Here is a 27,728-nt window from a genome sequence, read left to right on the forward strand (position 1 = left end):
GGATGTGAAATGGCTAGCTAGTTAGCGGGTACGCGCTACTAGCGTTTCAATCAGTTACGTCACTTGCTCTGAGACCTGAAGTAGGGTTGCACCTTGCTCTGCAAGGGCCGCGGCCTTTGTGGAGCGATGGGTAACGATGCTTCGTGGGCGACCGTTGTTGATGTGTGCAGAGGGTCCCTGGTTCGCGCCCGTGTCGGGGCGAGGGGACGAGGTAAAGTTATACTGTTACATTGATGCTGTTGACCCGGATCACTGGTTGCTGCGGAAAAAGGAGGAGGTTGAAAGGGGGGTGAGTGTAACGGATGTGAAATGGCTAGCTAGTTAGCGGGTACGCGCTACTAGCGTTTCAATCAGTTACGTCACTTGCTCTGAGACCTGAAGTAGGGTTGCACCTTGCTCTGCAAGGGCCGCGGCTTTTGTGGAGCGATGGGTAACGACGCTTCGTGGGTGTCAGTTGTTGATGTGTGCAGAGGGTCCCTGGTTCGCGCCCGTGTCGGGGCGAGGGGACGACGTAAAGTTATACTGTTACAGTTGCGCCTCTTCAACCTCAGGAGGCTGAAGAAATTCAGCTTGTCACCAAAAGCACTCACAAACTTTTACAGATGCACAATCGAGAGCATCCTGTCGGGCTGTATCACCGACTGGTATGGCAATTGCTCCGCCCACAACCGTAAGGCTCTCCAGAGGGTAGGGAGGTCTGCACAACGCATCACCGGGGGCAAACTACCTGACCTCCAGGACACCTACACCACCCGATGTCACAGGAAGGCCATAAAGATCATCAAGGACAACAACCACCCGAACCACTGCCTGTTCACCCCGCTATCATCCAGAAGGCGAGGTCAGTACAGGTGCATCAAAGCAGGGACCGAGAGACTGAAAAACAGCTTCTATCTCAAGGCCATCAGACTGTTAAACAGCCATCACTAACATTGAGTGGCTGCTGCCATACATGTAAAAAATGTATCACTAGCCACTTTAAACAATGCCACTTAATATAATGTTTACATACCCTACATTACGCATCTCATATGTATATACTGTACTCTATACCATCTACTGCATCTTGCCATCTTTATGTAATACATGTATCACTAGCCACTTTAAACAATGCCACTTAATATAATGTTTACATACCCTACATTACTCATCTCATATGTATATACTGTACTCAATACCATCTACTGCATCTTGCCTATGCCGTTCTTTACCATCACTCATTCATATATCTTTATGTACATATTCTTCATCCCTTTACACTTGTGATAAGGTAGCTGTTGTGAAATTGTTAGGTTAGATTACTCGTTGGTTATTACTGCATTGTCGGAACTAGCACAAGCATTTCGCTACACTCGCATTAACATCTGCTAACCATGTGTATGTGACAAATAAAATTTGATTTGATTTGTGAAGTACACCAGTCCCTCCTGCAGCAAAGCACCCCCAAAACATGATGCTGCCACCACCGTGCTTCACGGTTGGGATGGTGTTCTTTGGCTTGCAAGCCTCCCTCTTTTTCCTCCAAACATAACGATGGTCATTATGGCCAAACAGTTCTATTTTTGTTTCATCAGACCAGAGGACATTTCTCCAAAAAGTACGATCTTTGTCCCCATGTGCAGTTGCAAACCGTAGTCTGGATTTTTTATTGCAGTTCTGGAGCAGTGGCTTCTTCCTTGCTGAGCGGCCTTTCAGGTTATGTCGATATAGGATTCGTTTTACTGTGGATATAGACACTTTTGTACCTTTCCTCCAGCATCTTCACAAGGTCCTTTGCTGCTGTTCTGGGATTGATTTGCACTTTTCGCACCAAAGTACGTTCATCTCTAGGAGACAGAACGCGTCTCTTTCCTGAGCGGTATGATGGCTGCGTGGTCCCATGGTGTTTATACTTGCGTACTATTGTTTATACAGATGAACATGGTACCTTCAGGTGTTTGGAAATTGCTCCCAAGGATGAACCAGACTTGTGGAGGTCTACAATTTTTTTCTGAGGTCTTGGCTGATTTATTTTTATTTTCCCATGATGTCAAGCAAAGAGGCACTGAGTTTGAAGGTAGGCCTTGAAATACATCCACAGGTACACCTCCAGTTGACTCAAATGATGTCAATTAGCCTATCAGAAGCTTCTAAAGCCATGACATAATTTTCTGGAATGTTCCAAGCTGTTTAAAGACACAGTCAACTTAGTGTATGTAAATTTCTGACCCACTGGAATTGTGATACAGTGAAATAATCTGTCTGTAAACAATTGTTGGAAAAATTACTTGTGTCATACACAAAGTGGATGTCCTAACCGACTTGCCAAAACTATAGTTTGTTAACAAGAAATGTGTGGAGTGGTTGAAAAACGAGTTTTAATGACTCCAACCTAAGTGTATGTAAACTTCCGACTTCAACTGTATATTGTAATGTAGTTCCAGAGGAGATTATTTTACCTCTGCGTCAAACCGGGGATCCTGGTAGGCATCACTGATGTTGACGGGCAGACCAGTGGACGCTACCAACTCTGCTATACTGTTGTTGATGAGCCAATCAGAGTAGGAGGACTTCTCCATGCTGTCTTTAAAACTACAGGGACACCCGGACGTGGAGGGAAGAGAAGAGAGAAAGTTAAATATTTGGGTCGTTGTAACTATTGACATGCAGTGGAGAAGAGGAGGAGAAGGACCCTAGTCACATGCATGTTCACTGAGAGGACAAATCTTCCATTGTGGGTCGGATCATTTTGTTCAACCGTTTGTTTGGTTTGTTTGGTCTTTGACCATTAATAACCGTCATCATTATCATCTTAGAAAAGGGATTATTTTTCACATCTCAAACTCAGGCACATGCACGTCCGCTGTTGTTGTTTCCCTTTTTGATTTGTATTTAATGAATGTCTCATGGATATCAATAAGGCTCTCCAGCACCTTCTGAAGTAATGAAAAGTTAATTGTGGGATTGTCTTCCTCCCCAGTAGACGCCCACACTGCGGGAGAATTGACTCCTTCCTCGACACAGGCTTCCCATTCAGGTTAGGGTGCATCCTTAGCATATTTCTCAGCTAGCGCCTCCTGTGCCTTTCCCCTAACAACACCATACTGTACATACTTGTTTATTGACAAGGAACTTTAAAGATTCACATAGAGACACTGTGTCCTCTGAAATCTCTCTGATATCTCCCCCATGTAGATGTAAAACCCACACAGACACAGCGGGGAGTAAACCTCAGTAGTGTGATCGCTTCTCTAGCTTCTTCTGCCTCCCGTTAGGTGCAGCCAGAGAACCAGCAATGGAAGCACACAGTACCTCAACATTATTCTCCCCAAGGGTATAGAATTTCCCAGGTGCTTTAAAAAGCCTATGCCTTTGACGTCAGATTTATTCACTTAATTAAACACATAAATCTTGCACAATCCCCTACGCAAAAATAACCTTTTGGAATAGCATCATAAACACATATTCCTTTGAACTTGGTGATCATTTCTGTTTACTTTATAACTTGGAATCAGGCTATGGTCATTTGTCTGCCATTATGGGAGAGCAGTGTGCACTTCACATGATAAGAGCAACACAAATCAAAGGTGATGCGTCTCCTGTCAGAAAAGGCTGAACTGGCCAGCCATGCAGCCTGACATTTCACTGATTACTATATTATTATGCTAAGATGCTTTTTTAAATTACTGCAGTAGTTATCATTGCAGCCTTGAAGTGGGCATGTCTGTTGTAGCCTGCACCGGACTGGAGGATAATTTGTCATCCTTTTGGTGAGGTTTTTCATCCATAAACAACTCACATTGTATCCAGCCCCTCCACTTCCAGCCCCTCCCCTGCCTCGCGGGGGAGAGAAGCTCCAAACCCCAATTAAGGAGGACTCCTACAACATGGCCTTCCCCATTTACAAACCCCATATTACTTCCGCCATATTTAATCTCCACATTTTTTTCCCTTTTTCGAAGAAGTTCCACAGAGAAAATAAACAAACAGTTTTCACTGTTTGAGCTAAGAACTAGTCAGATGAGGCATTGCGCAGACTTCGCAGGTCCGCCGGCGGTGTACGTCTGCAAAGGCGGAGCTGCGATTCTTTGGCAAGAGCCTTGACATCAGGAGCAGAGGGAAATGGGAATATTTGTGTGACAGAATACGAGCTGCACTCACTACGCAGAAGCATGCATGCAGCTCATGCGGAAAGAACTCCTGCTTTCAAAGGGCTGTAAAACTGGACAGATTTGAATCTTTAAATCCATAAATGTCACACAAACTCATTTGTCAAATGTGCATTTAAGTTGGCCAATTCAGCCACGGGTCTTTTGATGAATCTGATAAATATGAAGAGATTTTTTATAGAGGAGATTCCATATACAGTATGAGGTGGGGAAGTGTTCATATGTTAATCAGTAAATCCAGACTGGACAGTGGATTTCTCCATGGAAACGAGTGGACTGTTGGGATGGACAACTGTGCACCAACTTTACCTGCTTTCTATGTCTGCACTGCATTTGGGGGACAGCAGTTCGAACGACTTGGTGAATTTCACCACCTGTGGGATGAAAAGAGAAAACATCACTGGTAGAACTGTTTCAAATGGAAATGTCCCTCCAGCATTTCCTCAGGTACTGGAGTCACAAACAATTTGTCAAGTACAAAGCACAATACATCAGAAAGATATTAATTCTGTATAGAAATCTAACCCTAGTCAGTGAGGAAAGATAGAGAGAGACAAAGGGAGAGAGAGCGAGAGAGAGAGAGAGAGAGAAGAGCCTACCGGTGACTCAATGTCCTCCAGCAGTTGGACAGAGCAGCGCTCACACTTGAGCAAAGTCTGGGCGCGGTACATGATCTTCCTCACGATCTTCTCCAGGTCGGTCTGCTCCTCAAACAGGTCGTTGACCACCTCCAGGAGCGACTGCAGGTCAAATGTCACAGCACAGACACACGGACATTACTGCTGCTATTAGTCAATGCATGTCTGGTCAACTAGACACTGCACAACACATAAGATAACTTTTCAGACGCAACTAATAAATACTCAAAGCCATTTCAATGGAGATTTTTCACCTCACAGAGCTAGAATTATAATGGTTTCTAATACATAAGGGGACAGGATAATATCATATGCCACCGTTCCACAATAAAGTAGATCAGACACTATCTAAAGCACTACCAACTCAATAAGACACAGCAGAGAGCATAAACCAGTGAGTAACGGTGGAGGATCTCTGTATCTCTCTCCCCTCTTCGCGCTGGTCTCTGTTCTCATTATGTTCTCCCCCATCAGAGATCAATGTGGGACAAGCATTAGAGCGTCTCTAGACGCCTGCTGTGAGATTTACACCCTGGACCCTCTCAGCACACTGCTGGTCCCTTCCACCTCCTCCCGCCCCCTCCTCCAGCAGAGAGGTCCAGGCAGGGCTGTACATGGCTCCCTGATCCCCACTGCAGTGGCAGCAAGTGGGCTCATAAAGATCAATACCCGGCATCACTAGTGTCAGCAATGGGGAGGAGGTGGGCTGCTCTATGGGGATGTATAGACACCATACTTGGATACTAGTGCACTCTCCAACCCCAACCCTGCCTTGGCTTGTCCCTGCCTGCTTCCCTTACCCGACTCCTGTCATACTCTTTTCTGGAGGCAGCGAAGAGCTGTGCGTTGGAGATGGCGATCCCACAAAAGGGCAGGTACATCTGCAGCACCTGTGGAGACATCACATCAGACAGACAGTCAATAGGTTGGACATACAGACGCTGAGCTCAACACAGGAAAAAAGGGTTCACTGTTCAAAGGATGCCCGGCCTGACACTCAGTGACCAGCCAATAGATTCAGAGGAACAGTTACTGTTCAATAGACCAAGGTCAGGGGGGAAAGGTTAGTTGAAGATAGGACAGTCAATGTGAGAGCAATAAGCCATATGGTTGGTGAGTTCAAAGTCTTCCAAGTCAGAATAATGATTGCCAGCTGCCTTGTTAGGCTATGGCCACACAGAGACGCATGAACATGAATGAAATTGTATATTTATTCAGCTATTGTCCGTATTGTCCGTTAAAAGTTCAACTCATCGATTTCGGATGAGCTTCAAATGTAAAAAGGCGGACATATTGTGCATTTATGGACAGACAATCATCTCTGTTGTCCATTATCCGTCAACATATGACTACCATTGAAAAACAATTGGCTTAATCTGTCATTTTCTGACCAAAAAAATATTGCCTTTATTAATATAGAGGCCAGTTTTACTCTATAGGGGAATGAAAATACGACATAGCTGTGTGCACGGTTATATTCTCATACCATGCCCGGGGGGAAAAGCACACCTTTAAAATGGACCTAATAAAGAATGGCCTTTCATCAGTGTCATTTAATTGCCAAGACAAATAAATCAATCCAGTTTACATTTCCCCGTTTGACTGAATGGTTTGACCCTTTGCCTCAAGGTGATAACATGAATTGCATAACAGATTTCATGTTCCACTCCACCTTTTCTTTCTTTCTGTATCACAAAACATGGGTCCACCTGCTTACAGGGCAGGCTAGATGATGTATGACTCTTGATGGCTGGGGGTTCATTAGTGTGTTATGAAAATCTAATCAACGCTTCGCTGGCAGAAATCGAACGGCATTCCTTCTGTTGCTGCCAATCCAATATTCTCGACAATGCTCTGAGGCACATGCATGCACGCATAGCCAGGGACGGAGAAGGGGTGTGTGGTACTTTACAGTGTGCTGTGGAGATTGCCGTACTAATCAGACCTACGGTATCTGGGACAGAGTACGGTCTATCTCACAGACCATGGGGCCTTACCTGAGAGACACATCACTGCCCTTTGACAAAGGATCAAGAGCAATTAGAGTCCTTTGCTTCACGTTTAGTCAAATCACCTCTGTTTTTGGCTGCTGCTTATACCACGTCAACCAACAATGTCCAACGAATGCACTGAGGTGTCAGACCCTTAAGAACAATGGGGAGTTACTCAGCTGTTACCAGTGATACATCAGATACTGTTACACAGATCACCTCGTCCACCAGCTCTCTTGAGCCTGCGTCAAGGCTACACTGAAGAAAGCGGATGTTTCACTATCTGAAACTGTCTTTGCTATTTGGGATGCTTGGGACGTCCCTACCCTAAACCCTAACCTTAAACCCTACCCTTACCCATAATCCTTGCCTAACCCTAACTTTAACCATTTTAAATGTCAATTTCAATGAGGGGTGGGGACGTCCCAAGGAGCACGGACCATCCGTGGGCATATCAGAAGATCAGAGGGAGTAATCGTGGCACTTCTCACTACCGACAACTACAGACAGCCTACTGTAAAACAGACAACCCATTTCCAAGTTTGGAACTTTATTTGTGCCAGACGTACAACTATGTCCATGTATAATGCTGGCTATGGTTTATTCTACACATTTCCCTTTAGGACTAAGCAGCTTACCATCTCTATCACCTCACCTCACCTCTGTATCTCCCGCCGGTCACTACCTTACCACATACATTCACTATCATGCTTTCTAGGGTGACTACAACCTACACAGCATTCACTATACACACACGTACACATCATAATGCATGGAGCACGTTCACATTCAAAGAATAAGAGGAAAAACAGCAACCCTATATATAGCATATACACCTGTACATCCACTAAAGCTATTGAATTATTTAATAATGATCTTCCAGAGAGGCTGTCCAGCAACCATCAATTGAGCCAGCAAGATCACATTAATTACAGACAAGACTTCGAGGACCCAGCTATGGATCTGCCTGTATAAGTAACAGGAAGAGAAGAGGGACACACACGCTCAAGTAAAGCATAGGTTGCAGCAGGTCCATTATACTACAAGGCTGCATTACAAATAAGAGGCTTCAGCCCATAGAGGCCAGAGGGTTGACCAGTAAAGATGTGGTTTAATAATGAAACTGACTAAGGCCTTGGGGACCCACTACTAATGTAGGAGAAGCCAAGAGGACGTGACGGCGTTGCAGTATGCTACTGTAAACCTAAGCCTGGCTCTTAATTATTTTGTTAGCTACACAAGCTGTTTACAGTAGCTAGTTGAGCTAGCTAAGGATTGTATTCAATCTATTCAGAGATGTTATGCCATTGAGCCCATTGTTGCTGTGCCAAGAGTCTTGCCGTGTTGCGTCTATTCTCCCCCTGCGTACAGCAGTCGGTCTCCCGTTTCCCTCTGATGTCACTAGGGTTCTCTCTAACTTGCGTCAGCAGTGCATGTAGCACTTTCCAAATGCATTTAGCTGTGATTGCTCTTTATGGAGGTGGCATCAATTATTGATGTAAGAGGAATCCACACTGAGACAAATTCTCACCATGCAGCTGGCTCTTATTATTCAATTTGACCATGAATAATTCCAGACACTTCACAGATCAGGTGAAGATGAATTATCTAGTTTCCTGTGGGTCTTATGCGTGGCTCTGGAAGCTATCAGGGTGGGTTCACAACCCTTTATATGCCTTTATTGACTGTGGAGCTACGTTTTCACAGAACACTTTAACAGCACTGAGTGGCTCTAACTTCATGCAGACCACTACTGATTGGGTAAAAGAAGCTTTCTAATGCCACCACATGATGTCGAACAGTGCTGATTAACTGAAGACGATGTAGGGAGATGAAACAACTGAAGCCATTCCTTTTCAATGGAAGTTAAGCGAAATGGGCGGGGGACCGTTGGGCAATGCGACCATTGGCGAGGGAGTGTGAACAAAGCAGGACCTAAGTTGGGGAAAGCCAGAGATACTGTATATAATGACAAGATGGTCTAGTCTCCGGCCTAACAATGGGAGTTGTTGTCACAAAGGCTGTAAGGCAGCCGATCTGCTTAACGCTGTATTCACATTTTCACGGGAGTGGACCCTCTCGCTTCACCTCTTCCTCTCTCAGCTTTCCCCAACTTAGTTAACATGCACTGGCAAGACAAATATGTTTGAATTCTGTTTAAAGTATGAAGATCTTTTATATTGACTAGTAACTAATTACTAATTCAGAAATACAATCAAAATCTACCACTTACATGATTGTAAACAATTCAAGATTAACCAATGTTGTAGAGAGTACATAAAAAAAGAAAAAGGCATTAAAAAAAACACATTGCATTGAAACAACAGTAAGTGTTGCATCAGCGCAATAATGTCAAGTTAGGTTATGTGTGAAAAGACTTTGAACTACAATATATTGCTCCTGCGACATATTCTCCAGAAGTGCTTTGGCTATAAAGTGCTCTGGTTCTTTATGGAGCTTAATTCCAGTAGAGGATGGAGAGCCTTTAAATCGTGGTGACTATTATGGTGTCCTTGTGTTCTGCAGACTACAGTTCCATCTGCAAGCTGAGAAATGGTGCGGACTAGAAAAAAATGGAGGACAGGGGTTTGTGGACTCAAAACACAGCTTTATCAATGGTACGACATGTAGTGTGACTTGACATGATCAAATACACAGACATATTTTGTCACATTAATAACTGACAGTCATTGTAGTGTATGCCCTGTATCATCCATCTCTAGAACAATATTCAACACACTGTGTTACTACAGTATTACCACAAAAAATATTTCTCCCAAATTCACATTTGAGATGTTAATGAGACCTTCAACATTTGTAGAGTTTTTACAAACCTCATGCCAAACAGCTAACCTTGAAGATCACACTGCAGTGATCCCTGAATCAGGGAAAATCCCCCCATGGGTAACAGGGTGAATCAACAGCAGAGAAAGAGGGCATTTGATGAAAGGTTACAGGCCCAGTCCTCCATAATGATCATCACTTCAAGCCCAAATTGCCACTAATTACTCTGATTTGCTCCAAGGGTCTGGCCTTGTCGGGAGCGAGCTACACTACATAATTTCAACATCAGTTCAACATGAGTGCAGCCAATCAAAAGAGCCAAGCACCATTTCCTGCTCTGTGTCACTGAGGGCTGTCCAACGAAGCATTGTCGGTCGAGCTCATGAAGAATGATAGAGGCCTCTAGTGGGCAAAAGGCCATTTTAGCATGGGCAGCGCCATTAAGAGTTTCCACCATGCCTCCGACATTTTAAATTAGTCAAAGTAGACAACTGGGGGGGATTCCTATGGGTGGTAGCCTCACTGGCGATGCCCATGCTGTCACTGACATTATAATAGCAAAGATAGAAAGATGAGTCTTCTATCTATCTCTATGGTCAAGCTGCACCGCCCAGTCCTCTTGACAGCTGTCAGCCAGGGGAACGAGTCAGCACTGCGCGCCTCACATGATGCTAGCCCATGTTCAATCTCTCTCTAGCTCATACTGTTATCCCCCTTTGCTTCAAGATATCCACTATCATCCCTGTGCCCAAGAAAGGGAAAGTAACTGAACTGAATGACTACTGACCTGTAGCAATCATTTCCGTCATCATGAAATGCTTTGAGAGGCTAGTCAAAGACCACATCACCTCCTCCCAACGTACCATTGAGTGCACACTGCCAGGCCTCCAGGACACCTACAACCCCAGGTGTCGCAGGAAGGCCAAGAAGATCATCAGGGACCTCCGCCATATCATACTGAATAGCCACCACCATTGAGCAAGTTGAGGAGGATAAACTCCTAGGTGGTCAATTATCATGGGCAAGTCATATTGACAAAGTTGTTGTGAAGATGGGGAGGGGTATGTCTGTTAGAAAAAGATGTTCTGTGTTTTTGTCACAAAAACCAAATGTACTAGTTGTTCGGGCTCTGGTCTTGTCCCATCTTGATTACTGTCTGGCTTAGAACAGAGCAGCACACCTTGCCCTTAACTGCAGATACAGAACTAACATCAACAACATGCATGCCAGTCTTTCCTGGTTGAGGGTTGACGAGAGAACTGCTTCTCCAAATTTCTATGAGAAATAATACTGTGACGAAAAATCCAGATTGTCTACATAATCAAATAACATTCAGCTCAGACACCCATACATACAGTACACGACATGCCACCAGGGGTCTCTTCACAGTCCCCAAGTTCAAAACAAATTCACGGCGACGCACAGTTTTATACAGAGCCATGATCTCATGGAACTCCCATCTCCAATTTTTCAATTTGTGTGTCTGTCCTTGTGTATCAGTGTTTTGTTACTTGTTGTGTTTTATGTTTTTTGTGGACCCCAGGAAGAGTAGCTACTGCTTCTGCAAAAGCTAATGGGGATACAGGTAAAGAAATAAACAAATGTCTCAGCATCATTCTAGTAGGCCATGTCTCAACGCCCAAACACTAGCAATATCCTGGTAAGACTGATGCCACTGTTACCAGACATTCTCAATCATTTCATTGGGATCTTTAATTTACATTTCCTTTAGCCAGGGCAGGGGGCAGGGGACAGGAGAGGAGAAGGTGTATGGTGACCGTACAGGCATGCAGCCCAGCCCCCAACAATGTACACCTGTCACGCCCTGACCGTAGAGAGCTTTTTATGTCTCTATTTTGGTTTGGTCAGGGTGTGATTTGGGTGGGCATTCTATGTTCCTTTTTCTATGTTTTGTATTTCTTTGTTTTGGCCGGGTATGGTTCTCAATCAGGGACAGCTGACTATCGTTGTCTCTGATTGAGAACCATACTTAGGTAGCTTTTCCCCACCGATGCTTTGTGGGTAGTTATTTTCTGTTTAGTGTTTTTCTGCACCTGACAGGACTGTTTCGGTTTTGGTTCTCACTTTGTTATTTTGTTCTAGTGTTCAGCGTAAATAAAAATCATGAACACTTACCACGCTGCGCTTTGGTCCGATCCTTCTTCATCCAACGATGACCGTTACAACACCCTCCCCACTGTGGTACATAGACATAATAAGGCTCCCACTCCAAAGTGATCAGCATTGAACCCATGGTAAACTATCAGCTGTATTGGTCAGCGATATAGGACTTTATTGTCTGATTTACTGTCTTATTATCGCCTCACTTAATATCAGTTATCATACAGGCCGGGACTCTCTTACAGAAATGTGTGAAGTATGATTATAGTTAATTGTACTTGAATACCAAATTGAAAATGTCTAATCATCGGCCATACAGATTGGTCTTTCCCTCCAGAAATAGAGAAAGAGACAATGCTGGTAACCTCAGTCCAGGATTGTATTTATTTACGTTTTTCAAATCTTCATTTTGGAACATTTCAGATGGGACCTTGGCTCCAATGAGAAATGGTGTTCCCTCATCCTTCTCTACAAATGTACAGTGGTGAAATTGAGCGAAAGTGGATATTACAGTATTACAGTAACTCAATTGGACAGGGAATGTGGCAGAGCCATGCCAAAAACTTGAGAATGTGGGAATAGGCGTTGTTTGGCTGCCAATACCTTTTCAATTGTTGCAGCTCAGTCACCTGACAGGTGTATAAACAGGTATACAGACAACACAATTTTTGACAGACAGGGGAGCGCAATCTAGCAGTGTTCAATTAGCTCATTTTACACAATACATTTTAAATGATCTTTGAAACAGTAATATTATAGTATAGTATCATGCAAAACTAAATAATATCGCAAGGACCATACACTGCACCATGGGGTCAAGTTATTTGCGTCTGAGAAAGTCTATTGGTGTATTTACCCAATAAAGATAATGAGAAAATACAATTATGCATAAATTATCCAAGCTACCCAAAGTACTCTAATCCTGTAGGGTATCAACCTAACACAATTTACAGAGCGTGGCATTTGAGAACAAAGACATATAATATGTTTAGCTATAGTAATATATTAAATGAGCGTGCAGTATGTTGGTGATAAGCACTTATTTACAACAACAGATGGGGGGAGTCTACACAAAATTAAACATTTGCAGCAAAAATGAAAAGTCTGTTTGAAAGGGTGCACTTCATACATTTAATTCTACAAGGTCTTTCAATTAAAGCATTACTGCATTGTAGCATGCAGCTTCTGCCGTCCTCAAATGCCAACATAGGATTTCATTACTAATTCAGTTGTAACCATCCCGTGCATTGGCGTGATGCTAATGCAATGTGAAACGTGCTGAAAACACAGTGAAGAGACTGTGTTAGTCCCTCTACCCATTATACACAGTGGGACAACTCTAAACCTTTAATAAGTGCATTCTACCTACCATAACATATCCGAAAGACAAAATCTACAAAAACAAATTGTGCTGGGTTTCATTTATATTTTCAAAGAGTCCTCTGTGTTTAGCTTTATGCAGTTGTTGTTTTTCTGAAGCTAGCAAGGCTAAGAGATGCACTGATGAAGGAAGACAACATGTGCCTTGGAAATCTACCCTGCACAACTGTGAGCCACGTCACAGGGCTGCCTGCCTCTGCCTGGCCGTGGAAGGGTTTGAAGTGCGTAAGTACAGAGCGCCAGTGCAGACTCGTTATGCCTCTAGCTGAGACTGGCTAGCGAGCTAAATGAATAACTGTGCCAAATAACAGCTCATTAGAAATCAGCAGATCCCATCAGGAAGATCAATGTGAGACGCCAGCCCCTTCCTACCTCACTGGATCTACCTTATTATTTGTTTCCTTCACGCAGAGACGATTGTGTCTTTGTCTTGGGTGCAAATGTCAACTCAGCTCATCTGCTTACAGCGTGAGTCAATTCAGACTGTAAAACATGTCAGTAAAACTCACTAACCCTTGTGTGTTAGTGTGTATCCACTAACAGCTTACTACTTACTGTACAACCCCAGTGTTTAGTCACTTTGGCTAATACATACCTATTAATGTGGTGGCATGGAGTCAAAGGTTCTTGTAATTCCATTGTAAATGTCATCTAGTACTAGAAGACGGTGTAGTTGCAAACGCCTCTGTGAATGTTTCAATTCTACACTGAATGTAATTGGTATTTGGATTACTTCACTGTGACAGAGTCAATAAATACTACAAACTGGGTGTCTTCTATTTATAAACAACTTCCATAAATGTGTCTTACGGCGGTCCAAGATAATGAAAGACAGTTTTTCTACCTTTGAGTAGAAGCATGGCAGGTTAAGCCCCCGTTGCTGGGGGTTTATTGTTAGAAAGATAAATGATGGGGAAAGCCAATTAGTTTTGCTCACAGACATTAATGCTTAGGTAATTATAAAGTACATGACCAATCAGTCTCCACTGCTTTACAACGTGGACAGACAGCCATAAGGAAGACACCACTGCCCCTGCACCTTTGCAAGCCTTGCAAACCCCACAGCTATAGACCATATCACTGAAAAAAAAATTGCCACTTGTGCTCTAATGCAGGACAATGATAATGTTACCTAACCGATGTGAACATCTGTTTGGACTACAAAGGTCAGTATTTTGGTCAGTCAGTATTTTGTAAATGTATAATAATGGTATATCTTCCCCCTGGCCTTATCTATCATTTAGTCGTTACCAACGGAATGAGAGCAGCTTAATTAAGAATGGCTTAGATGGATTTCATGTATTTTTTTCTATCCATTTCATGTGATTCACAGACGAGAAATCGTCAATGGTGTCTATAAGTGGTCTTAATAATACGGTCCACATATCACTCTGTGTTCTGCCTCAGTGACTTCATTGTTTCTGGGATCCTATAAAAAAGGATGTGGGCTGTTCCAGAGACGATGGAGGCATACCTTTTTACACATGAGATAAAACAGAAGTCTATATCTGACATGTTAGGACCATTACATGTGTGGGCTCTCTCAGAACAAGGGGACAATTGACGGCTGGAAGGTGCGACAGATGAAAGGGGAGAAACAGAGACCTACACTGAGAAATTCAGCACAAGCAATTGGCATTCGTCTAACACTCCTGTTAAAGTAGTTCAAAACTGAATATTTTGAGTTGTTCGATGGTAATGAAATAGTTGAGTGTTGTTACTAGTGTAATAACAGTGTTACTACAGAGGTATAACATGTTATAAAGTATTACCTAACAAACAATCAAACTGCAAAAAATGTATTGCCTTGAAATGGAAATCTGAAGTAGTTGTATCCCACTGGAGAAAATTACTTACTGGTTGAGGAAGTCAGAGACATTTTACAGAATTTGGCAACCCTTTATTGATTTTATGGAGAATCTCCCCTAACATCACATTGATTCCATCTAATCCACAGGTAATTTTGCACACTCAATGTACAATATGTAGCCTACTTCAGGTGACCATGTGATCTAATTAAGCAATAAGGCCCAAGGGGGTGTGGTATATGGCCAATATACCACGGCTAAGGGCTGTTCTTCAACACAACGCAACGCGGAGTGCCTGGATACAGAACTTAGCTGTGGTATATTGGCCATATACCACAAACCCCTGAGGTACCTAATTGCTATTATAAACTGGTTACCAATGTAAAAACAGAACAGTAAAAATAAATGTTTTGTCATATTTATTTATTATTTAACCTTTATTTAACTAGGCAAGTCAGTTAAGAACAAATTCTTATTTACAATGAAGTCCTACCCTGGCCAAACACAGACGACACTGGGCCAATTGTGCGCCGCCCTATGGGACTCCCAATCACGGCCGGATGTGATACAGCCTGGATTCGAACCAGGGTAAAAATAAATGTTTGTGTTGTTTGTAGTGACGCCTCTTGCACTGAGATGCAGTGCCTTAGACCGCTGTGCCACTCGGGAGCCCATATCCCTGGTATACAGTCTGATATACAACGGCTTTCAACCAATCAGCATTCAGGGCTTGAACCACCCAGTTTATAATGTTTCTTAATCATTTTTTAATTTTATTTACTTTTTGTCTGTTAGTTGTCTTGTAAGGAGGCTATTGTCACTTTGTTATATTGTTGTCTAATGTCTTTTCATTTCGGTTTTGAATGTTGTTCTTGATTGGAAAATTAAAGAAAAAAATAACAGTCAAATTGCAGTTACCTTCTCATCGTCTTCAGTGAAGAGAGCCCCTCCTGGACTCTTGTTGATGGCCTGGGCTACTCCAATAATCTCCCCATCACTGTTGTGAATGGGCATACAGAGGAGGGACTTGGTCTTGTATCCTGACAGCTTGTCAATCTCATCACTGAAACGACGGTCCTACAATCCATGGAAGATGGATAATACATAATACATATTAATACATACTAATACATAACAAGTATTAGTAAATTAATGTTTTAAGGCAGATATAAAGTGTATAACTCAACATCATCACTTCCTGTGAGATCCCGTGATCAGGCCCTAACTCATTGTGGAGTGTTGACATTGTGTTGCATGCAAAAATACTGTGGGAAAAACTGATCTTCAACAGTGAATGGATATGTCAACCTAAGCACCCTGCCTGACTATACCTTCAAATCAAATCAAATCAAATTTTATTTGTCACATACCATACCTTTAATATGGTTATGTGTTTGATTTGCAAATCTTCAAGTGCGAATGAAAGCAATATAGTTTGGCTTGGCACTACCACACTAACTTCAGGAATATATTTGCATGAGTTGTGCATTCAATGTCTGCAGACTGGATTGTAAATCAATTGATCAAGACTACTTCAAATAAAATCAGCGTTAGGTCCTGGGGCCACCGGGGAGTCAGCTTGGCAATAGTCCACATCATCCCTGGTGGCTGGTGCAACATCACATTACCACTGAAGTATAAACATGCACTTCTCAATTTCATTTCATTACAGTAGGCTTTCTTTACTTCATGTGGTGAGATCAATTTTCTGTTGATTAATCAAGAGTCATCGACCATCATAGGCTTGTGTGTATGGTGATAGATGAGGTACGGATGCAAATTAATCAATTATCATTCTGATGCAAATGCAAGCTGTGTGTTGATGTGCCACATGATCTCATCTGTTGCACACAGACAAACAAACACAAAGGTGGGAGTGCGCTCTCTCTCTCTCTCTCACACACACAGGCATACACACACACAACCACACACACACACCTGATAGGCATCTGGGATATTGACTGTCTCTCCATGCTCAGCAACATATCCAATGATTCCCTTTCCCCAAGGAACCTGCACTTCATCCGAGTTGCTCATGGAGGGTAAAACTGTGATACCTGCATGAACATCAAAGAATTTGGATACCAATGTCTTCTTATTTGCTGAGCCTTCCACTAAGAATAAGGAACAGCGGTCTGCATCGACCATTATACACACAAACACCAGGATTTTGTAGCTGAGGCTAGTTAAATCCAAGTCGTTAGATATGTCTTTTACCAATTCCAGGAAAAACTCTCTTTCGTTGTGTTCTTTAAGGTAATATTTGAAATCGACAGCTGTGGATGGATACTGAGGTATGTTCACTCGCGACTCCAGGAGCGCGCTCAGGATGTGGGCAGTGGTTGGAGGCAACGAGCTGGCTTTTCTCAGCAGAGCTCTCCTCCTCATACTTGTCAGTGGCTCCTGAGCCCTGTAGTTGACTTGCTCATCGTATGTCCTGTTGCAATTCATAGCTTTGGACCTGGCGAAAGTTTTCCGCAGTTCCTTCTGCGATGCTCGTCTATGTGGGCCCCCATCACCTTTGCAGCTCGCCCAACTGTCTTTACAGGCGCTGACGCTTGTTTTCTCCGACTCGGCGACTGCGGTTGTACTTACTGAAGTTTTGCTTGCCTGGTGATTCTTGAGCCATTTCTCCACCATACTATGTTTCCCTTTTCTGTTTAGATAGTCCTCAAACAACTCAGGATGCGTATCCAGAAAACTTTCCACGTCAGAGAATACCATATTGGACACTGCCATGTCGGTTGTGTTGATGGTCCTGGCTGAACCAAATCCATAAAATTGCACAATAAATTTTCATTTATAATATTTTACAGAGTATCAAAAATAAAGAAACCTAGACACTTCTGTAATACGACTTCCCTTAATCCATTCATAACGAAACTATCGTTGAGGTCTAGGCTACATATCTTGTTGCCTTCTGTACAAAATATGATGGAGAAATTATGAGGAATATACCACCTCACCTCCAATAACATATTAACTCTCAATTGCAATTAATAAAAGCCACCTCTCATGGATGAAAGACAGGATGCAAAAAGACTCACGGACTTCGACTGTTCTTTATTCAGAGAGCAACTGCTGCCGCGCACTGGCCGTGCATCACCGGAGTGGAGAGTGCGCAAATGACGTTGGCTATTGCCGCGTTCAAAACAACTGGGAACTCGGAAATCTCCGACTTCCGTGGATTCAAGATAACTGGCAACGAGCTCCGATTGAGAAAAATCGTTTTGAACATTCATTCAATTCGTAAACTCGGGCATCTTTCTAGAGCACGGACTTTCCGACCTGAAGATCGCTAACGTCATGATTTTACCTCGTTTTTTCCGGAGTTCCCAGTTGTCTTGAAAGGACAATATGGAGCTGCTACCGAAGCTCAACTTCGGAGCTCTACCAAATCAATTATGTACAGAAATATTTAGAGCAGTGTTTCCAACTTTTTCCAATTGTATTTAATTTTCGAGTTTATAATGAGTAGATCAGATAAAATAAAATAACATTTATTTGTCACATACACATGGTTAGCAGATGGTAATGCGAGTGTAGCGAAATGCTTGTTCTTCTAGTTCCGACCATGCAGTAATATCTAACAAGTAATATAACCTAACAATTTCCCAACAACTACCTTATACACACAAGTGTAAAGGAATGAATACGAATATGTACATAAAAATATATGAATGAGGGATGCCCGAATGGCATAGGCAAGATGCAGTAGATGGTATAGAGTACAGTATATACATATGAGATGAGTAATGTAGGGTATGGAAACATTATATAAAGTGGCATTGTTTAGTGGCTAGTGATACATTTAATTACATCAAGATGGCAAAATGCAGAAGATGAGTAATTACATGATTGTTTAAAATAAACTATTCATTATTGAATTTAGTTAGGCCTTAATATAGCCCGTGTCTAGGTGTATGTGACAATAAAAACATGTATTTATTTAGGCATATGCAAAAAAAAAATTTTAACAAGAGCCTTAATCGCATTATATAGGAAGTGTGATAACAGTGGCCTCTAGTGGAAAGTTACGCTGTCACGTTCCAGAACACACGCACTCATGCATACACACACGCACACTTTCTTGTTGTTCTTTTACCATAATCAAGCTGTGCAGTGCACAACTGTTCACTTTACCATCCACAACACCAATTCCTTGTTTCCACCAAGGACCATATCTCTTGTTTCACCTGTTACAAAATTTCTGTGATGTGTAACTGCATTCTCCTCTAGAGGGAGCTGTACTCCACAATGTGGAATACGATCAATGGTCTTTCACGTTTGCACCATAGAGATGGATAAAGGACTCACCTTTGTATCTGTGCCATTATAGCATCTGTGACAGCATGGGCAGCACCATTGAGGCTATCTCTATTCATTAGTAGTCAGTTTTCTTCTTCACGATTGGCTGATCGCTTCTGATGACCCGGTTGGACATGACTCCAACAGGGTCACCAGGAGGGATCAGCCAATGGTGGAAGAGTTTGGCCAGAGGATGAGTCTGAGTTGTATTTCACTGTTAGTTTTACAATTTTTTATATTTTATTCCAAATATTGATAATGGGTAAAAAATAATTTCAAAAAAAGAACTGGAGACTGCGTCCAAGATGTCCGACGGTTGTTTTCAACTGCCAATTCATGGACTGTCTATATATCCGGGTTGCATCTGGTTTATACAGACCAACATCACATGCACACTAGCACTCAGTGCACACAGGGTGCAGCGACGACGTCATCACCTCCAACAACATGGCAGACACTGGATAAACATAAAATGTTAATATCTTCGGCTGTGAGTGATGTAAAAAATGGGATGTTTTGTGTGCAAAGGTGATGACTAAAGTGTCTTATTAGGACTTTTAAAATCTGACTTGTATGGAAATGTTCTTTCTGGGCCGGGCGACAGTTAAACTGCAGTACCAAAGAAAAACTGTAGGAGCAATTTAAAAAGTGCTTCTAATGACCCCTGGCCCCTAGGGAAGCCCTCAATGGTGTTGCCAATGCTAAAATGCCTTTTGGCCACTAGAGGCCTCCTTTATTCTCTATGGTATGCACTTTGCAGCATGTTTTATTCTGTGTTCAAAACAACTGGGAACTTGGAAATCTCTGACTTCCGAGCGTTAAAAACAACTGGGATCTCGAAAAAAAACTATCTCTGATTGGGAAAACGTGATCATCCAACTCGAAATTCCAAGTCGGAAACTTTCTGGAGCTGACTTTCCGACCTGAAGTTCACTGACATTTGACCCCTTTTTTTCCCGAGTTCCCAGTTGTCTTGAAAGCACCATTAGCCCTCATTCATCCTATTCACACTTCTGTGTTAAGCTTGTGAGATAAAATGATTAAACATTCCCAAAATGTCATTAAAATTGGGGCATATTGATTATACAAGTGATGCAAGGTGTTCACACACCATAAAGTCAACTTTCATATGTTCACTAACCAAAACATTACTGTACTGGCTCTCTCCAAGAATGACCTACATTATGTGTAACATGCATCTGTAGGTTGCCTAAGTCCATCAGATGCAACTTGACCTGCCCTACAAAACACAACTGTCATGACTGTCCACAAGAATCCAAATAGGTCAGATCAGGTTTGCAATGAATAACTTCAATCAGACCCCCACTCACCCGTAGAGGGGGAAGGAAAGAACTAGTGGGGATTAACAACTCACGTCCTGTTGTAAATCAAGGGAGAAGATCCAGGCCTGCGCTCTCCAAATTCACCAAAGGAATGTGCTTTGTCTCAACAGACATTTTCCCCGCTGAAACTCTAACACATTCAAAAGCAAATACTGGAACAATATTTCTAGTATATAACATAAAAAATGTTATAAAGGAAATACTGTAACTTGGAAAGTATAACCACTACGTACGTATATGACGTTTCCATACTGTGTTACGCATGTAATATGAAAAATGATGGAAGTGTTTTTGTTAAGAGAGGGATGGGATTTGAGAAGTTATAAGAGATAATTGTTTTCCATAACTTTGCACAGTGAGTAATCACCGCCCCAGAATGGGGTCAGGGAGCGAGCCAGCCTGTCGGAACTGCGCCTTTTGAGCAAAAGGTATAAATGATGGGTTATGAAACACATTGGACCAGACAAAGCGTGAAGCGGCAGCTACACGTTGTAAAATGGTTTGAACTTTGAATCTCAACATGAGGTGGAGACGATAAACTCACCTCCCGGACAATCACTGGTATGGCTGATTAGCTGTCCTAAGTAAAGTATCTTCGAAAGCTAATTTAAGTAGGACCCTCCTGTTACTCTGCTCAAACCATCATATTATGCTACTCTCATCATCCCATTGGGGAACCATCGATACAGCTGGCTAAGCCTATCATCAAAGAAGCATCTTCAAGAGCGAATGGAGGGATAATCAACACTGTAGTTCTGTTCAGGACTACACGACAAGTCACCGGATACCGGACAACTACGAAGAATGACAACTGTAGAAGAGTTGTTGGAACCATTTTGGACAATCAGAGCCTTACAAGCGTGTCGCGAAAAGTCCCAACCCCCTTTCCAAGGCTGCCCTGTTCACCGAGAGATCCGTGGCAAACCCAGGCATTTCAAGTAAATACATTCATGATTTCTTGCTCAAAGCCAGCGGCGGTTCGTGTGCAAAATATATGGTTATTGTAGATGAGAGTAGTTTCTGAATGTGGCAATGTTAAGAGTCTCTGTCCCTCTCTCCCTCTCCATCTCTTCCTTAACAAGTATCCATGTTGTCATTCCACTAGGGACCTGTTTTCAGTGTATTACGTCTCCAGTCAATAAGTGTTTATCCTGTTCCCATTTAATTAGCTAGTAAATAAATAATTAAACCAATTTGTGTAGTTCTGAATCATAAGGCTCAGGTTTTTACAGATGCAAGGTTTACGACTTCAGAATGGTGATATGATACAAGGTTATGATTAATAAGTTGACTGTTTATAGATGTGATAGGTAAATAGGTGAATTTAATTTGTGAGATGGTAACTCTTTAAAGAACCGCTCTTGTGGTGCCCCAGATCCTAATGAGTTAATTGTTACATGATTCATTTAATCAGGTAACAATTAAACATAGTTATTTATATCATTAACTGTTCAGATTAATGTTAAGGTCAAATCACAACACAGCTTATTAGTAAAATTAGGTGTTAGTGCAGGGCTGGAACAAAATGTTGTACTCCAGGAGTAGGTTTCACCATTCAATTCAGGGTTGACCTCCCATGTAACAACCCACAGAGGATTGAGAAACACTAATGGGCACTTAAAGGCACTGCATGATCAATTTGACATCTGATTTGGCAGTGCAGCATTTAGGGTGATACGGCCTCTGCAGAAGTCAGGGCATTCATACTTTTGAGTAGAGCTGTTGTCAAGGAAGTGAGTTTGTGTTTATACAGGACCTCCCGCCAACCAATCATGTCAATGCGGAGCTATACAGAGCCCTCCGCAGTGATACAAAATTTGGGAGGCGCACAGCGATGCGGTACGGAGCTCAATTTGATATCTGGGACCCTCCGGAGTCACCACTATTGCATCACACCCTCCATACCGAGCCTGCAACCATATTTTCAGATCACGCATAAATTGGGTAGGGGCCTCCCGGGTGGCGCAGTGGTCTAAGGCACTGCATCACAGTCTTAGTCTCACATCCTGTAATGGTGAGACGAAGGTCATTGAAGTGTCCTTCAAACTCTGCCATTTTGATATATACAAAAATAAACTTACAGGGGCCTCATATTGTGTGCTCCTGCCTTCAATCACAACTGCTGAATAAAACCGGTCTACTACCTGTACCGGATCTCAGCCTGTGGGGCCAATTCCCTGAAAACCACATTTGGGAACTCCGCTCAAGCGTCTTATACACCTGCAACGTTAGGTCACTGAACTCAAGATGCATTTTGCGCCTTAAAAATCTGAGGTTTTTGCTCAATTCATGCACCCTGGTTGGAGAGGGAGGTAGTGTTGCCTTCCTGATACTTGAACCAGACCAGATAAAAAAAAATAAACAATTGGGATAATTGTTTAGCATGTAATTTATTCAATTAACAAACTCAAATAGAACCATATCATGAGGTATTGTCATAAGACATTACCATGGTCTGAAGTAGAAGTTACTTTCAAGACGACCCTTTGAAATTAGACTATTCCAAATCGGATTGAGCGTTTGCATTAGCAAGTATTAAAACCACTACCCATATAATTAGTTGAAACTTTTTGTGAAACAAATATTACACAGGTTTGACCCAATAAATTATGGAATACTTACAGTCTATGGATCAATAATTTATGTATATTAGAGCCTGTTTAACCAAGGGATATAATTTACACCATCAAAATGGAGGTACAGCTGTGAAATATGGCAACTGATCATGCAAACACCATTCAGAGTCCCAGCAGGTATGTCAAGCAGGCTATTCAAAAAAATTGTTAAAATACTAAGAATTAAAGTCTTAGCTTCTTGAAAGAGCCATCCCCCTTCTCCACTGAACACTTTATGATATTTATATAAGATACAGAAAGGGAAATCTATACATTGAACAAAGCGTAGAGTGGTCTACGAAGTTGCCGACTTCAAATATGCTATAAGATCTGTACGCTCGCCCTTCTTCTTGATGCCAGCAAATATCATCTTTGTTCCAGGAATGTATTTCTTGGGGTTCTCCAAGTACGTCATGAGGGTATCGGTTTCCCAGACAATGCCTGAAATCACATGTGAAAAGCACAAGTTAGAATGAGAATGCAATATGTTACTGTCAGATTCCCCCTTTAATTTCCTGTAGGATGGTGAGAGAATCTCAGACCTTTGGATTTGTTGGCATCTGTGTAGGAAAAGCCTTCAGCCTGTCCAGTCTTGCGTCCAAACAGACCCCAGAGGTTTGGACCGACCTTGTGCTTTCCTCCATTTTCAACAGTATGACACTGGGCACACTTCTGGACAAATGCCTTCTTTCCCTTAGCAATATCACCCATGCTTCCTATTGGACAAAATACAAAGAGGTAACTATAAAAACAGAAGACCATCTCTGTAGTAGTACCCAAAAACACAGAAATGGAGGGAGGTCTCCACAATTTCCTATGACATGTTGCTGACAATCCCAAGGGAAGATTATTTGTTAGGGTGGTTCAACGTGCTGACTGGAATTTCATAATTGGAAAAGTCTAAAGGGTATGCCTGGGACTTCCCAACTCTGACGTCACCCTATTGAAGTTGACATTCTAGCCGGGTTATGGGTTAGGTACGGGTAGGGATTAAGGTGGGGCGGCAGGTATAGTAGCCTAACGGTTAAGAAACTCTTTTGGAATCCGAGTGAAATACTTAGTCTCATCTAACATGTAGGCTCAGAATTAAGCGATACTCTTCCGACGTCACACCAAAATAAAATATAAAATTCCGGTAAACACTTTCCTATGGATACCCAATCCCCACCTCCTACCGCCAAAAGCACAGACAATCGGTAAAGAGCACATCGTTTTATTCAACATTCTGTCTTTTAGAGACTCCTGTATCTTTTTTAGGCAGACTTCTTTCTGACTGAAAAGCCAAAGTGTAACCATGGTAAGAGTGATGTTTCGGCAAAGCTGTAAAGAGCGTTGGGCCAGTAAGAGGAAGGTTGCTGGTTAGAATCTGAGCCGACTAGGTGAAAATGTCGATGTGCCCTTGAGCAAGACTAAACACTAAATGTTCCTGTAAGTCGCTCTGGATAAGAGCGTCTACTAAATAACTAAAATGTAAAGGTTGTGGTTTAGCCTGAGGACGTCGTAAGGATCCCACATTGTAATAACGTTTCATAATTTGTCCTGCAGAATATTCACTCGCCACGAGAGGCGTTAGACAGTTGCGCAACCAATGCAGTACTATGCAATACTCGCTGGGAGTAGTGGAATGACAACGTGCCGGCATTTGGGTGTAACGTTGTGTAACTTAGCTAGGTTATAACTAGCTATCTAGCCAAATAAGAGGGCGTCAGTATTAACGATAGGTCGTTGAGGTGGCCACGTTAGCATCTCTTGCTACTATTAGTTAACGTTAGCTAACTAACTAGCCAAGTTACAAAACGGCTAACGTAACTTACCTATCAAGCTACGTTAACTAACTTGTTCACTCAAAAGACGAACACAGGCTACACATGTTGGATGATATGTTTCTTCACAGCCATGGCTTGTTTCAGTTTTTCTAAGATATTCAGTTGTGTTGACTTTAGACGCGTTAACTGGCGAACAAGCTTGTAAAGTTACCACCGCACGTTTAATTGGCGGATAACTAACGTAACGTTAGTCAGAATCAGACAAACTTTGCTTTTTTTATTTCGAAAGAAATGTTAACAATAAAAGAAATACTGACTACAGTAACTAGTAAAACGTATTTACTCTTTCTTACCTGTTCAATGTAGCTATATTCCTTAAAAGTTTCTTTCACCTTGACCTGTCTCCGCGCCGGTAGCCTAATGTAACAAATGCAAGCAAGTCCCCTTTCTTCCCTGAAAAAATATGTGGTTTAAAACGTCAGTCCCATATTGGCCAGTCACATGCTCTGCGTCAGCACCATCATCATGACGAACACAACTGTTTTGCGTTCAAGCCCTAGATGGAGTTGAGGAAGAAGTGACATACTGTACTACACAATGGCAAGATTCCAATAGAGAGAAATAGTAATGGCGTCTTTTTGTAGGCACTAACTCAGCCATGTTTTTTTGGACAAAGCCTATGTGGAAATGAATGACGTTTTTATAGGGTTTTTGGTTACACGCCGAAAATAAGGTCGATGGTAAACACCGGCTTAGAATATATTATAGTTTTGTTCTATGAGATCATCTTCATCAGCTAACGTAATTTTTTGTGAATTTTTAAACAATGCATTTTTTAGAAGCACATGAATATTTCATAATTCATGAGGGTCATACTTAACTGACTGCAGAGGATGCTGTTGGGAGGAGCTATAGGACAGACTCATTGTAAAGTCTGGAATGAAATCCATGGAATGGAGTCAAACATGTGGTTTCCGTATGTTTAATGTGTTTGATACCATTCCATTTATTACATTCCAGACATTACAATGAGCCATTCCTCCTATAGTTCCTCCCACCAGCCTCCTCTAACTGACTGATATTAACTCATAGAACAAAACCTATAAAATCTCCTAAACTTGAATTAACCTCAGACCTTATTTTCGGCGTTTATCCCAAAACCCTATTATTCCACCATTAATTTTTCGCCATAGGAATGGCTGAATGAACCAGAGATAACTAATTTCCAGGTTTTAGGACTACATGCTGGCGAGCTCTATTGCACACTCCTCGCGTCCTCTCTCCTCGTCTCCTTCTCAAGACCCATTGAATGAGAAAGACAGAAAGAGAAAGTTTTGATAAGGAGATGAGGAGAGAGGACGTGAGGAGTATTCTTCCCTATGTTATGGAAATACAATGTAAAAATGTTATACACAATTTCAGTGGAAATGGCGTTGTTGTTTGTATTCACACTACACCACAACATATATTCTGTATTCCTCTCTGACTACATTCATTTTTACACTCAATCATCATTGAAAAGATAAGACAACAGTTGGAACTTTTGAGATTGACAGAACAATCATTGACAGAACAATCTCGAAAGTTCTAACTGTTGTATTATCTTTACAATGATGATTGGTATGGTCCCTTAAGACAGATGGTTACTTAAGGCAAAAATGAAAGTAGGGTGGGTGGGTGTTTGGGATGTGGGCATACTAGCAACCCAAAGGTTGTGAGTTTGAATCTCATCACGGACAACTTTAGAATTGTAGCTAATTAGCAACTTTTCAACCACTTGCTATATTTTAGCTACTTTGCAACTACTTAGCACATTAGCTAACCCTAACCTTAACCCTTTTAGCTAACCCTTAACCTAACCCCAACCTTAACCCTTTTAGCTAACCCTTAACCTAACCTTAAACCTTTTAGCTAACTCTTAACCTAACCCTAACCTTAACCCTTTTAGCTAGCCCTTAACCTAACCCTAACCTTAACCCTTTTAGCTAACCCTTCACCTAACCCTAACCTTAACCCTTCTAGCTAACCCTTCACCTAAACTCTAACCTTAACCCTTTAACCAAACACCTAAACTTAAAGGAAAGTTTAGCCCATTTTGAATGTTATATTGTTTTTGTGCATCTCTTTTGTGCATCTTCTATCGATTCCCTGGGTCATTTCATGTTTTCAAGTGTATCGGAGTTCAAGCAGGCAGAAATCAGTATGACATAGCACTGCAATAAAGTCGCTCTCACTACACTGGAAGTTAATAGGAATACGACTTTTAGATTATTATACATGTCCGATTTCAATATTGGCCCATGTCATAACTCGGGTGTCACACCCTGATCTGTTTCATCTGTCTTTGTGCTTGTCTCCACCCCCCTCCATATTCCCCATTATCCCCAGTGTATTTATACCTGTGTTCTCAGTTTGTCTGTTGCCAGTTCATTTGTTCATCAAGCCTACCAGTTTTTCCTCTTTTCCTCCAGATGCAGAAAGTGTCGATGTAACAAAAGTTTATTACTTAGAACCGGGGTGCAGGCAAAACGCTTTTTCCAGGTTTAAAAAAAGGTTTAAAAAAATTTAAATTAAAATGATTTACCCCCTTTTTCTCCCCAATTATTAGTTGTTACTGTCTTGTCTCATCGCTACAACTCCCGTACGGGCTCAGGAGAGACGAAGGTCGAGAACCATGCGTCCTCCGAAACACAACCCAACCAAGCCACACTGCTTCTTAACACAGCGCGCATCCAACCCAGAAGCCAGCAGCACCAATGTGTTGGAGGAAACACCTAGCGACCTGGTCAGCGTGCACTGTACCCAGCCCACGACAGAGCCTGGGCT

The 27,728-nt window shown here is 42.1% G+C and overlaps 2 protein-coding genes across 2 annotated transcripts in view; both read right to left on the reverse strand.

Moving 5' to 3' along the window:
- Window positions 1-17,609, reverse strand: part of LOC120057786 (dual 3',5'-cyclic-AMP and -GMP phosphodiesterase 11A) — a 61,960-nt gene extending 44,351 nt beyond the window's left edge. The window contains exons 1-6 of the mRNA XM_039006251.1: window positions 16,809-17,609; window positions 15,789-15,947; window positions 5,587-5,676; window positions 4,748-4,888; window positions 4,458-4,522; window positions 2,439-2,571 (exon numbers count right to left, since the gene is read on the reverse strand). Of these exons, the coding sequence (XP_038862179.1) occupies window positions 2,439-2,571; window positions 4,458-4,522; window positions 4,748-4,888; window positions 5,587-5,676; window positions 15,789-15,947; window positions 16,809-17,609 (1,389 nt within the window). The remainder of the gene's footprint in view (window positions 1-2,438; window positions 2,572-4,457; window positions 4,523-4,747; window positions 4,889-5,586; window positions 5,677-15,788; window positions 15,948-16,808) is intronic.
- Window positions 17,610-23,301: 5,692 nt separating this feature from the next.
- Window positions 23,302-25,384, reverse strand: LOC120058265 (cytochrome c-like). Its single transcript, XM_039006802.1, has 3 exons — window positions 25,256-25,384; window positions 23,679-23,852; window positions 23,302-23,577 (listed from the first exon to the last, which is right to left on the reverse strand). The coding sequence occupies exons 2-3, from the start codon at window positions 23,845-23,847 to the stop codon at window positions 23,432-23,434; spliced, it is 315 nt and encodes a 104-aa protein (XP_038862730.1). The 5' UTR covers window positions 23,848-23,852; window positions 25,256-25,384; the 3' UTR covers window positions 23,302-23,431.
- Window positions 25,385-27,728: the final 2,344 nt, after the last annotated feature.

Source organism: Salvelinus namaycush, chromosome 13, assembly GCF_016432855.1.
Source record: "Salvelinus namaycush isolate Seneca chromosome 13, SaNama_1.0, whole genome shotgun sequence".
Taxonomy (NCBI): domain Eukaryota; kingdom Metazoa; phylum Chordata; class Actinopteri; order Salmoniformes; family Salmonidae; genus Salvelinus; species Salvelinus namaycush.